The sequence below is a fragment of the Aureobasidium pullulans genome, assembly GCF_000721785.1.
Source record: "Aureobasidium pullulans EXF-150 unplaced genomic scaffold scaffold_33, whole genome shotgun sequence".
NCBI classification, from domain to species: domain Eukaryota; kingdom Fungi; phylum Ascomycota; class Dothideomycetes; order Dothideales; family Saccotheciaceae; genus Aureobasidium; species Aureobasidium pullulans.
This window is the reverse complement of record NW_021941053.1, coordinates 2,087-15,731: the sequence shown is the minus strand read 5'-3', so window position 1 is coordinate 15,731 and position 13,645 is coordinate 2,087. Positions and strand designations below refer to the sequence as shown.

Genomic DNA, 13,645 nt, shown 5'->3' with positions numbered 1-13,645 from the left:
CTTTCTGTGTCAGTACCCGACATGCCTTTCGTCGAGCAATTAACCCATCCGTCCTTGAGAAGACAACCCAAACGCCGCTGAGATGCAGCTGTGAAACATTCAGCTCCCTCCCAATCTGCCATTAGGTCATTAAGTATGTACTGCCTCTTTTTCTTTTGGAAGTCGTCCAGCAGCCAATTTAACCCTTGCTGAATCGCTTCTTGAAGAAACCCTTCTTCTTCTCCTCTTTTACGGGAGTGGGGCGAGTGGCGGGCGGCAGATGTCCACCTTGAGAAGAAAAGTTGGACGCACCCTCGGCACCACCAAGCTTAATGGGTGCGCGAACAGGTGGAGCCTGCGATTGTGTAGGGGCTGATGGGTTTCCGCCAGCGTGTCCAGTTCTGTTGCCGTGAGACATCCCATAACCGCCGTCAGAGTCGCTAGCATACTCCTCCATGATCGGAGGGCCGTTGTAGATGTCGTATCCGTACGGATCGGTCTGCTTAGGAACGCCATTGGCACGGTCGAGAGAGCTGTTCTCGCTGCTGGGGTCTGTCGAGTTGTTCCAGGGTCCAGTGCTGTCACTGTGGTTGGCTGCACCAGTATCGTACGAATCGTTGTAACTATGTTGAGGATAGAAGCCGTATGCGCTGTTAGAGCGGCTGGCGTTCATACGCTGTGCGTAGCGATTGCGGGAAGGAGGTGCTCCAGGTCCCACACCGATATCAGAGTGGCCGTCGGGACGACGCGATGCATAGTGTCCGCCGGCGTATTGCGAACCATTCTCATAGCGGCCAGAGTCGTAGTCTGCATAGGCTGGTCAGTGAGCCGTTCGATCAGACAACGGCGATGCGGTACATACTGTTACCACCGTAGTAGCTGCTTCTGCGACTTTGATCGTGGTTGGTGTAGGTGTAGCTCTCTGTTGTCTGTATTAGTATGGCGTCTTTGGCCTGAAGCATGACAGTGCACGTACCAGATCTACTAACGGAGCGGCGCTTATATCCGCCATCGATAGCTCTTTCAAAAGATCTGATGGTGTCGAGAGGTCTTTCCCAGCGAGGGCGGGTCGGGTTGGAAAGGTCGGGTTCAGCTGTGGAGGGGTCAGCGACTAGATGTCAGGCAGTGGGAGCATGGGATTTGACTTACTGATTACATTACCATTACTATCTTTGTGTTGGACGTTGCGGAGCGACTCCATGGTGGCCTTCTCCATGACGGCGGCATCTTTGTTGGGGTCAGCCGGAGTTACGGGAAAGCTAACAGCAATATCGGCCATGTTGGGAAAGCAGGAATATGGAGGATGTGGAGGGTTTGGCAGCAGCAGGCAGAGATGGGAAACGCGAAGATGGAGAGAAAGGAAAACGCACCTCCGGGCTGGGCCTCATTCATAGCAGCATTTGGGTTCGCCTTGGACCCGCCCTTCCAGAAGCTATCGCGGCGCTGCTTCTCGGCAGGGTTATCGACCAAGACCTCATGCTTGCTGCTGCGACTGTGGTCGGACTTGTGACTGAAGGCGCGAGAGGTCGTCCGCGGGCGAGTGGTGGGCGACGATTGATCCATGCTGAAGTGGGCTTTCGGACCTTTGCTGCCGAATGACTAGTGCTGTGGATAGGTCGTGGATAAGGCCAGGCGATGCGATTACAGATATCGGACACGCAGAAAAGCGAGTGAAGTAGTCAAGTTGAGGTCGACAAGAAGCAGAGAGTTGGAGTTTAGAATAAAAGAACGAACGAGGAAAAAGACTCGGGCGCCGTGTAGGTTTGTGTCGTAGAAAGGATTACGAGGCATTCGGCTTGGGTTGCCGCGCTTGCAGAAACAAGAGAATGTTGCGAATGTGGCTGGTACCTTCCCAAGCACCTCTCCCGCCTGCCTCTTTTTATCTCCCACTACGGATATCTCTAATAGCTTGCATTTGCCTTGCGCGATTCTGTCCATCTGATTTTCATCAACTGCATCCAATTCTTGCGACAACAAGCTGCAAGTTGAAGCTCTTCCAACCATCCGGCGAACGCTGGCTATCAATGGCTTTGAGGCGGTGCACCGCGTAACGACGAATGATGTGGCACCATAAACGTCGTGGCCCGACGGGTACTTGGATCGTGACGATGGTTCTTCCTTGTCCTTGTCTGACCTCATGGCCGGCGCGTTGGCTAGCAAGGTTGCTCCCAGCAGGTATGCACCTCTGATACATTCCACAACTCGACCTCTTGCTCTTTTCAACTGCAGAGGGTCTCTTGCATCTCTGTGCCCCCACACGTCCACTACCCATGGGGAAACTCGCTCTATTGTGAGAACGGCTCGTTCTGCCGTCTTTCAGTGCTTGGCTTTCCGTCGATCCATAATTGACTTTCGATTTTTTGCATGCGGCTTTGAGCTATTCTAAATCAGGGCTTATCTTGTCATCATCCCGCCCAACGCATAGCGTAGATCTCGAGCGGACTTCGTTCCCTCCGGTTCCCGAAGGGAGTGACATGCGATAACAGATAGATCGGATCCTATCAAGTCCAGGCTCTTCCGGAGGAACTTGTGGTTCCTCAAGTTCTACCTCCAACTGCCGTCAATAATTTGTACATCCTGTCTCGAAACGTCTTCGGTTCCGAACAATCGTTGCAAGACATACGAGTACGAAATAAAGGACAAGACTTTGCACGATTTCAAAAGGACACGGATGAGTTTGCGGATTCCGGTCTGGTTGGAAAATGTCGTAATTCGAGAAAATATCGATGCATATCAATCCTTCGAACCTCTGGTGCGCTTGAGGGTTCCACAAAGCATGCAATCTTTCTGGATCTGACGCTGTCTGAGGCGTTCCTTGAAAACTAGCCTAAGGTATGCGCAACTTCATCCGATTTGGTTCTGGGTCAATTTACCCATCTCAAATTGCCATGAAGCTTACTGAATGGCGTTCGACCCTCCTGGCGCGGCGGACGGGGAAGTGCACCAGGAGATGGCTCACCAGAGAAAGATCCATTTGTTCATTCAATCAGACGAGAACTACCCGTTGTTGGTCTCGTGCTCTATCGATGATATGTTCACCAAGCAAACCTGGATCGCATACTTACTCGAAAGCTAAACCAACATTCTTCCCACAACTAGGCCATCCACCTCTGTCATGTTCTTCACCATGGTCATGCAGCGCATGATCATGCGTGTAACTTGTCGACAATAGAGCCGACGACCCTTCTCTCGAGTGAGTTGCTGTCGCAGCTACACTTCGATTGTCCAAGGTTGGAATTTTGCTTGTCGATAAAACTCAAACTGCTTGGCGAGGGTACAACCCTGGCATTTACCAGATTCATTGTTCTGTCCGAACGACGATCCCTACAACGTAGACAAGCAGCTCATCGATCCCGATTCATAAGATCACCACCGCTGTGTGCACATCCAAAGCTTTACACGCAGCGTTGGCTCAAGGGGCCCGTAATTACGAAAAATGGATGAATTTCGCTGCTGAGAAGTTCTGTCTCATTGTGTTTCGTGAGATCATGCCCTGTCCTAACTCCTGGTACACATCCAACCCCAGCTGGACCCCTCGTCTCCCTGTCCCATATTCCCCGCTCTCCATGCCCCAGTCTTACGCCGATACTTCATCTCAGCCATCTGTCCATATTCTCCATCCCAGCATCGTCTCATGAATCATGATCCACTCGTCCTTGCTACCAGCCCTATTTTCAGGTGGATTGTTGTTTTGATCGAGCTTCCCATATCAACATTCCGGCATGCATGTTGCGCAATCCATCAGAGTCTCTCGCCATAGACATCCTATTGATTTTCAACCGAGTTTCGCTGCAGTTGATTGCTGGATCCTGGACATGCCACTTTCTCAATGCCTCGAGAATGGGTCTAGCCAGGACTGCCATCTCGTTAGGATTGTTCGACGGCTTGTTCACTGTAGTTGTCACGACATGCGTTTCGAGCTCAAGCATTGAGTCTTCGATGGACTTGGTGTCGCCCGTGATGGTCGATTTGACCACATCACGGAGCAGGAGCATGAATGCTGGGTCCTCATGCGAGGTAGGGAAGTCTCTGAGTATCTCAGAGATCTTGGGGGTGAGAAGGCTGATGGCAGCTTGCGAGTCATCCGGGGTGAGTGGAACAGCTGTTGTCTTGACGTCCAGTGGCGGATGACCATGTGCATTTGTGCTTGATGGAGCAAGCATGAGAGATTCTGCTACAGTGTGAATTGTGCGATTAGAGTGTGTCTCGTGAGAAGCTCTGGTCTCGAGGCCCGTCGAAGTAGGTGACCTGTGTTTAGGCCTGACTGAACGCTCGTTCTCGTTGCTCTTAACTGTAGCAAATGCGTGATCTGAGACATGTGGAGAGTCTCCCACTGGTTCGATCTGCCCCGTATCGATGGTGGAAGAAGCTACATCATGTCTTTGCCTATTAGTGCCTATGTCTCCAAGGCGATAGCTTGACTGTAACTCGAAGGTACGTCCTCGTACGCGCCGAGGTCTTCCGAACGAAGAAAACACAGTGTCGTCCCCATCGTCGGAATCTTCAGAAAGCTGGTCTTCCTCAGATTGCAGATCAGCCGGACTTGTGACAGGGTAGTTGTCAATTCTGTTCTCAAGCCAATCGAGCTCTCCTGCTGATAGAGCATCAACATCAGGACCTCTGTCAGCTTCCGCGAACAGGTGAACAATGTCATCAGCGGGTACCAATCTCGCTGTGCGCTCATCAACACCTCTCAAAAAGAGATCTGGCAACCCGAACTCCTCAGCGCTTTTGCTTGCCCAGGTTGAAGTCACCAGAAAGCCGGAATTAACAAAGTGCTCGGGAAATGTGTGGCGTAGAGTTCTTTTCGACACCCACTTCTGACGAGGACGGTGACGTCTCTCCGGCTTGATAACATGTCTTGCGAACATGGCCATGAGCTTCTCGTCCTCATTACCACGTTCCAGCTCGCTGATCCTGAGCAGTGACGCTTCTGCTGTGATGCCATTTGCGGGCCATAATGGCCGATCGCGATCATGAATAGTCTCCATAGTAGGTTGAGCCGGAATCACGTCTGGACCGAAACTTGGGTGTGTTCTTGCCCGCTTGGACTCTTCTTGGATGCTGATGTTATCAACGGCTGGTCTTTTCGTGATTCTTAGAATGGCTCCACGTAGTTGATGAGTTTCGCCCGACGCCATCACCTCTGACTCACTGGAGGTAATTGGAAGCGGGTTGATCTTTGTAGTGTTGGAAGCGTGAGCAGTGTGGACAACGATGTTGTTGGTAGTAGTAGTGTTGAAAGTGTGAGCAGCGTGTTGATAGCAGTAGTGTTGGTGGTGGTGGTGATGATGGTAGCGGAAAAGGTAGGAGGCGCAAGTGGTTGTTGGTGCTCCTACCTGTGATGAGGTGAGAAGTGATGGGGATGATGAGCATCCGACGATAGCTACAAGCGATAGCAAAGGCTTTGGTTTTCTGGAAAGGGCAAGTGGGTTAATCATCCAGTGAAGGTCTCAAGCCGATGGAAGGTGTGAACAGCCACAGCCAGATTGAGTGAATGTCGTTCGTTTGGTGACGAGGGGAGTGTGAGAAGGACAATCAAGGGCACCAACCTACGTGATGAAGTTCTTGAAACCTTAGCTCGAGTGATCATGTGCCGCATTGAACAAGTCCTGGACCTGTGGTCAAAAGCCTAAGTGTGGAAAAAGTGCTCAGAGGGGGTAAAAGTGATTGTGATACTCGCGAGATGGTGCAAAGGGTAGGCACTTGAGATGTTAGTCTTGCAGATCAGACGACGAAACGTGAAAGACTTGTTGAAAGAAAAGTGTGTATGCTTGTGATGGGATGATACAGCCACAAAAGGTGTCGAATACTGGCGACACTATGAGTGCTCAGCTTAACAAAATGAGGTGAGAGCGCCCTAGGCACTGACGATAAGCTGGCAGAAGTGGTCCAAGAAACTATAAATGATCATGGACTAGTGAGGCAGGAACTCAGCTGCGAATGATGTAGAATTGACAGGCACTACACTAAGGGGCCAAGATTGTTCAAGCCTAGGTAAGAAGTAGTGGAAAGACAATTGGACCTGTCAGCGTAGACACACAGCGAGTGCACAGTCAATGACAGTCCCCGGGGTTAAGGATCTTGATCGAAGTGTAAGGGAGATGAGGGCAATGCGGTTCTATAAAACATTGCTGGAGGCCAGACAATACTTGTACTTCTCTGATGAGAGGAGGAGTGTGTTGTTTTATAGAGAATATATGCATCGTCAGAACACTTCGAAAGACCTACATAGTGCCTGCACTCCCTCTGCAAGCCAGATTGCTGAGAATTGAAGATCACGTTCCAAGTAGAAGGTAAGATCAGAGTTCGCAATCTCCACGTCCTAGTGGCTATACAGTCAGGACAAGGATCGGACCAATGCACTTGCCGCCTCCGCTACAAAAATACGCATGATTAAAAGTCACCAGGCTAAGGACCTAGTTCAGCAAGCCGCTTGACGTGGCAGGAGCGCATGGTACCCAGATGTGCGAAGTGCACCAATCAAAGAGCCGATCGTGAGTTTCGATTGCGTAGTTCCGAACCGCTAGTAGTAGTAAAGCAGGTATACAGAAAACAAAGAGTTCATGGGAGAACTTGAGCATAGCGTTGTCGAATGTATCGATATGTAGAATTCGTCAATGTAAAAGCTACTGAACCGGAAACTGTATCCCTAGGACGTAACGTAGCGAGAGCCCTTCTGGAAGGCACTTTTGCAACCAGTAGAAAAAGCGCTCGAATATGCATAGAATCGTAAAAGTTGTCCGCACGTGAGGACTCTTGTAGGCTTGTGCCGAGTAAGTTCACTGAGCACCAAGCATTGCAGCGACGTCCTTGTCCAGACCGACACCCTCGCCATTGGCAAAAAGCTCATCTTCCATGTCTGAGTTGTGGTTCATCTTTCTTCGCTTCAACCTGGGATCAGAAGTAGCAACTGGGCTGTTTGAGGCAGGGCGAGCCAGGCTGCTGAGCAGCATGTTTGCGCCTTCTGACATTGCGGGCGCATTGGTTTGAAGCATCGGAGGAGGTTCAAACGATGGTGCGGGTTCGGTATGTCTCGGTTCCTGTTCCTGATTACGGTCGGCAGCGAAAGTGTTTGATTCCAAGAAATCCTGTTCATAAGCATTGTCGTCTGCAGGGTAAGCAGGCTCAGGGGAGCCGGTGGGCGTGAAGTTCTCGACATCGGGAGGAGGGGGAGTGAACGATTCGACTTCGGGGCTGCCATGGTCTCCAGAAGCAGGGAGAGAGTTGGCCGAGGCGACAGCGGATGAAGCATCGGCGGACAGGCCACGCATAATGCCATCCTCGACATCCTTCTTTTTGGCCTCAATCGTGGCACGGCGAGAGGAGAGCTCCGAGTGTGTCTTCTGTTCTTCATCCAGCTTGCCTCTATTGGACTCGAGCAGTTTCTCCAGACCGGCGATGAGTTCGCTTCGGGCCTTGAGGCTGTCGTTGACGGCGCCCTCTGCGCTTGCGAGGTTCTTCAGCAGAGAGGATAGGCGAGCGGCATGGACAGGCGGACTGGGTACAGGGGTGTTGGGATCGGTCAACTTTGCGTATTCGGTGTTGGCCGTCTTGATCAGGGGTTGGGCAGCAGATTCGGAGCGAGAAAGATTGGCCTGAGGCTGGGCCAGGGGTTGCAGTTCAGGCGGTACGGCCGACGAGGAAGAGCCGGAGAGGATGGAGCCGCCGAGCAGGGAGCCACCAAGACGTGCGCCGCCGGAGCGGGCTGTGCGAGACTTGTCGACCTCTGTATGCCGTTAGTTGACTTGTTGGCGGGCCGGGTGGTGAAGTCGATACCATGAATGCGCTTCTCGGTGGCATCTTGAATGGCGAGATCAAAGATGTTGCGCTGGCGCCAGACTTCTACAACGCGCTTGATCTTGCCGCCCGTGTCTTGTGTACCGCTCTTGTAGGCCAGCGAGGTGGCTTCTGCGATGATCTGCATGGTCGGGTCAGATGTGGTCGGTGGTATGCGGGACAGAACGTACAGGGCTGAAGGCGACAAGGAAGTCGTCCTTCTTACGAGCCTTTGACTGCTGGACAACCTCTGTACCATGAGTTAGCAGTCGAAGATATCACGGGGCGCATTCGGGGAAGCTACGTACCATTGGCAAGGTAGATCAGATTGAGTTTCTTGGGCGGGTTGGAGTCCTTGAGTCTCTCGAGCCATAGCTCAGCAGTACGGTCGGCGTGTCGTCTGGTTACAAAACTAAGCCATGCTCATGGTACATTTGGCGGCGCAAAGCAAACAAACCTGTGAAAGATGATCCATTGAGCGACGCTGACAATGCTGTCTTGGGTTTCATTCAGCGCTGAGAGCTTAGCTCGGACAGCGTCATCAGCGTAGGCCATAGTGTACGCTCGGGTCGAAGATATGATGCGACGGCAGGGTTGATGGTCGCAAGCACGAAGCGTCACCAGCAACAGCAACAGCAACAGCAACAGCGCAATCAAGGTGCTTTGACTGCAAGTATTATATGGACGGCAGGAGCCGAAAGCCCGGCCCGGCTGTCTTCCCGCATCATCATAACGCCGGTGCTCATTGCTGTGCAGCGTGCAGCGTGCAGCGTCTCCGTACCCCAAAGGCCCAAGCCCAAGCCCAAGCCTCAGCCTCTCGATTACCTGTCAACTCAACTTCCAAACAACAACCCGCCCTACCTCACCATATCACCGCCTTCCATCTCTTTGACCGATCAATCGCCTCACCGGAACGCTGCGCCATAGCAGACCCAATTCCACTGCCTGCACTCCATCACAAATACCGCAATGGCCGACAAGTTCCCCTCTGTCGAGGACCTCGATTCTGGTACACGATTGCAACAGGATTCTCATGCACGCAACCCCAGCTAACTCGTCAATTCTAAGGTCTGATTGGAGACTCTACCGCCGACAACAACGTCGACACTACTCAACTGGACGACTCCGACTTCCTGGCCCGTGAGCGCGCTCTCCTTGGTGATGATGCCGACCAATTCGCTACTCCCGCCGACAACGCTGCCACTGTTGAAGATGACGACGATCTCTTGGGTGGAGGCCAATCCAGCCAGCCTCCTGCCGATTACGACATGGGTGGTTTCGAATCCAGCTTCCCAGCTATCGACACATCAAACGAGGTCAGTCTCCGCTTGTCCTCTTGTCTCTTACCAATCAACACCTTCTAACGTGCATCTTCAATACAGGGTGTAGCACCCGGCGGCACAATCACCGGCTCCACACTACCATACCAGCCCAAATCCAACCAAGCTTCCTACGAAGACGAATCCGAACCCGACGTCATCCGCGAATGGCGCGAGCGCAGAGACATGGCCATCCAACACAGAGACGAGGTTTCCCAGTCCAAGAAGGAAGAGACTGTCAAGGCCGCTCACCAAGCCATCGACGACTTTTACGAAAACTACAACAACAAGAAGGACAAGACTGTTTCTCAGACCCGCAAGGAGGCCGAAGAGTTCCTCAAGTCTAGAGAGGACACCACCGCCGGAGGTACCAGCTGGGACAGAGTTTCCAAGCTTGTTGATCTCAGCGGCAAGGGCGTTAGCGGCGGTGCTCAGGGTTCGGCAAAGGGCAAGTTCAGAGAGTTGTTGCTCAACCTGCGCAAGGACGAGAAGGCCCCTGGCGCCAGTGGTTACTAAGAGAGAGATACCCCTTGTTGCGCACATGTATCGGTCGGGAAAATTATAGCACCTTGAACACTTCAACACCTAATCCAAGAGAGTCGTCTATGAACAATCACCAAGAGCTGTTTTGAGGATGATTTCGTAAAATGAGTGGGGTATGTCTTTCGTCTATATCTCTCTCCTACCCATAGCAGTACGACCCAAGGCACCGAAGCCTATGCATAACAATCAAGACAAAATAGCAAGGAAATTCAACATCTACGTGAGGGGGTATTTCAGAAACGCAAAGAGGACAGAACCAAGAATCAGAAGACCACCTCACCTTCCTCCCGTGCTCTTGGGCGTCCTCTCGGCAACAGCCTCCCCAGCACTGATATCTTGTCCTTGGTATTTGCTCCCTTGCTCCTCCATCTGCTCTTTGCCTTCTTCGGCTGCACTCTCTTCTTGGACTTCGTAGCCCAGTTCTTCCTCTTCACTGACTTCAGGACCTCGAGGACGTGACTTGGCGGCTTCGTTGCCAGACATCTGCCACTCCATGAGTTTGCTAAATGCACCTTCTTTCTTCTTTGAGAGTTCGGAATAAGTGCCTGTTTCTGCTACTTTGCCGTCGTTGCCGATGCAAATGATCATGTCGGAACGTTTGATTGTTGACAAGCGATGGGCGATCGAGATTGTGGTGTTGTTGCCTGCGAGGAGGGCGGCGAGGGCTTGATTGACGAGGGTTTCGGATTCGGCGTCGAGAGCACTGGTTGCTTCGTCTAGAATTAGAATGTCTGGGTTCTTGAGTAGGGCGCGGGCGATGGCTAGTCTTTGTTTCTGGCCACCGGAGAGTTGAGTTCCCCGTGCACCGACATGTGTCTCGAGACCCTCAGGCTGAGAATCGTTAGTACCGTGTATGACATTGTAGAATGTAGAAGAGACTCACGAAGTCGGAGATGAACTGGCAGTTGGCCTGGCGTGCTGCAGCAATGATTTCGGCACGAGTCGCGAGAGGGCGACCATAGGCAATGTTCTCAGCGACGGTTCCAGAGAAGAGCACGGGCTCTTGACCGACATAGCCAATCTTTCTTCTCAACTGCTTGGCGTTCATGGTTGTCACATCTCGTCCACCGATAAGAATGTGTCCGTCTGCAGGTGTGTAGAAGCGCATGATCAAGCTGGCCACGGTAGATTTACCAGCACCTGACGGAGCAACAATGGCAACGTTGGTACCCTGCTTGATCGTGAAGTCTAGCTCGTTGAAGATGGGCACAGCAGGACGTGTCGGGTAGGCGAAGCTAACGTTCTTGAACACAATATCACCTCTGGCACTCTTGACAGGTTCACCCTTGGTAGGGCTGATGGTGGGCTCACGATCCTGTAGCTCAAACAGACGTGAGGCAGCACCGACACCCTTCATCAGCTCCGAGTAGAAGCCAGAAAGACCGAATAGTGATGATCCGGCGTAAGCGGTGTACATCAAGAAACTGGACAAGTCTCCGACACTGATGGCTCCGGTCTTGACCATGCCACCTCCAAAGTACAGGAGAGCCAGGAAAGTCATATTGCCCATGAATCCAGAGGAACTGAAAAATACAGCACTGATCAGAGCTTCCTTCTTGCCAAGTTCGAAAATCTTGCGGACTTGAGTGTTGTAACGGTGAACTTCTTGTTGCTCTCCAGCAAATGCTTGTGATGTCCGGACGTTTCCAAGACGCTCTTCAGCGATTTTGGTCAAAGTTCCCAGGTTTCTTTGAATGCGCCTTGAGAGAGTACGGATAGTACGACCGTAGAAGAAAGCTCCAATAGCGACGGGAGGGAACATGAGCGCCAGGATGCCAGTCAACTTAAGACTGACATAGCCCATGAGACCGAAGCCAGCGACTGCGGAAACCAAGGATCGCAGACCATCCGAGACGTTCTGTGTAATACTCTTTCCGACAATGATGGTGTCTGAGCCGAGACGTGAAATCAAGTCACCTACTCGATTGGCGTCGAAGAACTCGGCATTCTGAACAAATGTGCGCCTAAAGAGCTGAGAACGTAATCTGGTGACGATACGCTCGCCGACAATGCGGAGAATAATAATGCGACCATAGTTAGCAGCGGCACCGATGGAAAGCACGGTACCAAGAGCAATGTAGAAGACAGGCATTGTCATGCCAAAGAGAAGGTCAGCGCCTCCATCCTCAGCAGGCTTGGTGGCAGCATCCAGAATCTTGCCAATGGAGAATGGTAGAGACATGGAGATGGACGACGAGACAAGTAGGAAGAGGAAAGCCCAGGACAGGACCTTGATCTCAGGACGGGCAATCTTGAGCAGTCTCCAGATCTCATTCTGACCACCGGTCTTACCAGTACCGTCTTTGCTCAGCTTTGCCGACAAGTTGAGCTGAGCAGCGCTCTTTGCTTTCTCCGAAGGCTTGAAAGATTGATCGTCCATGGCATCCTCATCCTCTGGGTCTGGTTGGTGCTTGATCTCATCTCGGTAGGAGCGCGCAGCCTCTTGTGACTTTGCAATGATTGCAGATTGGGAAAACGGTCTCCTTAGGGCCAAGGATATGGCATTTTGAGCAGAAGAATGTAGCGAGGGGCGTGACAGGGGAGCCAATCGCGCGCAGGAGAGACCGAGAGAATGTGATGGTGATGATAACGGCTGGAAGGCTTGCGTGTTTAACGAGCGAGCGTATCTGGCGGGCGCGAGCGTGGTCCTAGACAGGGTGGACAATAGAGCGGACGAGTCCTGGCATGCTCTTGAGCAGAGCCATTGCCGAGGGTGCATGGCTACCCGGCTCGGAGATGGCGATGACTGTCGGGAGCGAAGGGGGCGGAGGAGAGGGGAGGGTGAGAGCGAAAGGTCGTGGTCGTCTACCACAACAAGAGAGATTGGCGAACAGTGATGGGCATGCTTGTCATGGATGTTTTGTGGTATGCGACATGGACGATGAACTCTAGACCCCCAGCCGTCTTTGACTGCTGCTCATCGTCATCGTCCACCCACGGGCCGCACGCGCGAGGATAGATGACGTAGTGGTCAAACAACGAGCGTCCGTTCGACAACACTGAGCGGAAAATTGTCCAAACCTCTTGACATTTATTTTATAACGATTATCTACGACCCCTATGCCATATGTTTCATGCTTCCTTACCGAGTTGCAGACAGCTACTAGGGTCCCTTAATCGCTAGGGAGATGTTCGATCGGACTCCTTACTTATTCTCGTAACACGCTATTCTTCTAACATCGTTAATGCCATTATTAGAATTGTGACTAATCCATCGTGTTGTCCTTTCCGGGTGCAATTGGTCCTATTAGGATAGTTAGTTATGTCCACCTAAGCTATTTAGACTACGGTGAGTATTATACCCCTTTCATAGAATAGCTTAAAATGATCCTTAATCGCATCTTAAGAACCCTTCTATAGGCGTCTCATCTCTTGTGCCACTTTTACGAAGCGGGCCTAGGTAGTAACGTAATAATCAAATCCGTTATAAGCCTAACGTAGGTAATAGCCGTCTTTATCGATGCTCTTACTTTCCTCGTCTAGCTTCTCCTATAGTACATTAAGACGCAGTTTTTCGGGATCTAGGTCGCCGTTAACTAAGCTAGTGCCCTTATTAGCGAAGAGTAGGTCCTCGAGGCGGTATTAGAAGAGGTCTCTTTAAGGTTTAGTCGTGTCTTCTACCTCTACGTAACAGTTCTTTAAGAATGCCGCCTTTAAGTTTCTCTTAGATGCGTAGCGTTTCTATAGGGTTTATAAGGTAGCTAGTCGATCTTAGTAAGGACCCTTAGGGCCCTATTCTATCTTAAGTAGTCTTTATGTCTAGGTAGCCTTCTCGCGTAAGACTAGATGTTTCTTTATACTAGCCGAGCACGAATTGAATATTAGCTAGAGTAGAATGCGACGGTAGAAGTAAGGAGCTATGTCGTAGCGACTAAACTTATTAAGCTTCTTATCTCTATTAAGCTTAGCCGTAGTAATAGGTTCGCGGAAGAGTTCTAGGTACTTAATTGTAGTCCTAGTAAAGAGCGTACGGAAAGTTGCACCTATATCCTTGCCGGTAGTAAGGTAGAAATACTTTTACATTT

General features: G+C 51.4%; 5 protein-coding genes across 5 annotated transcripts; 1 reads left to right on the top strand and 4 right to left on the bottom strand.

Moving 5' to 3' along the window:
* Positions 1-178: 178 nt before the first annotated feature.
* M438DRAFT_283771 (uncharacterized protein) lies at positions 179-1,542 on the bottom strand (the record flags this gene model as incomplete). The annotated part of the gene is made up of 5 exons (XM_029901414.1): positions 179-786; positions 842-901; positions 956-1,072; positions 1,129-1,238; positions 1,322-1,542. 5 exons carry the CDS (start codon positions 1,540-1,542, stop codon positions 179-181), a joined length of 1,116 nt encoding a protein of 371 aa, XP_029755548.1.
* A 2,036-nt stretch (positions 1,543-3,578) lies between these two features.
* Positions 3,579-4,168, bottom strand: M438DRAFT_349682 (uncharacterized protein). Its single transcript, XM_029906451.1, has one exon. It carries the CDS (start codon positions 4,140-4,142, stop codon positions 3,654-3,656), a length of 489 nt encoding a protein of 162 aa, XP_029755547.1. The 5' UTR covers positions 4,143-4,168; the 3' UTR covers positions 3,579-3,653.
* Positions 4,169-7,133: 2,965 nt separating this feature from the next.
* On the bottom strand, positions 7,134-8,313 carry M438DRAFT_254433 (DUF618-domain-containing protein; the record flags this gene model as incomplete). The annotated part of the gene is made up of 5 exons (XM_029899690.1): positions 7,134-7,708; positions 7,759-7,900; positions 7,950-8,008; positions 8,067-8,158; positions 8,216-8,313. Coding segments are annotated over 5 exons (966 nt in total), but the record flags the coding sequence as incomplete, so codon positions are not given.
* A 414-nt stretch (positions 8,314-8,727) lies between these two features.
* M438DRAFT_339762 (clathrin light chain) lies at positions 8,728-9,593 on the top strand (the record flags this gene model as incomplete). The annotated part of the gene is made up of 3 exons (XM_029904255.1): positions 8,728-8,767; positions 8,827-9,074; positions 9,141-9,593. 3 exons carry the CDS (start codon positions 8,728-8,730, stop codon positions 9,591-9,593), a joined length of 741 nt encoding a protein of 246 aa, XP_029755545.1.
* A 303-nt stretch (positions 9,594-9,896) lies between these two features.
* Positions 9,897-12,401, bottom strand: M438DRAFT_328109 (uncharacterized protein; the record flags this gene model as incomplete). The annotated part of the gene is made up of 2 exons (XM_029903194.1): positions 10,504-12,401; positions 9,897-10,451 (listed from the first exon to the last, which is right to left on the bottom strand). Exons 1-2 carry the CDS (start codon positions 12,337-12,339, stop codon positions 9,897-9,899), a joined length of 2,391 nt encoding a protein of 796 aa, XP_029755544.1. The 5' UTR covers positions 12,340-12,401.
* Between the last annotated feature and the right edge of the window lie 1,244 nt (positions 12,402-13,645).

Excerpts from the sequence above, each read along its gene's own strand:
- M438DRAFT_349682 (XM_029906451.1), bottom strand. The coding sequence starts at position 4,142 with ATGCTTGCTCCATCAAGCACAAATGCACATGGTCATCCGCCACTGGAC.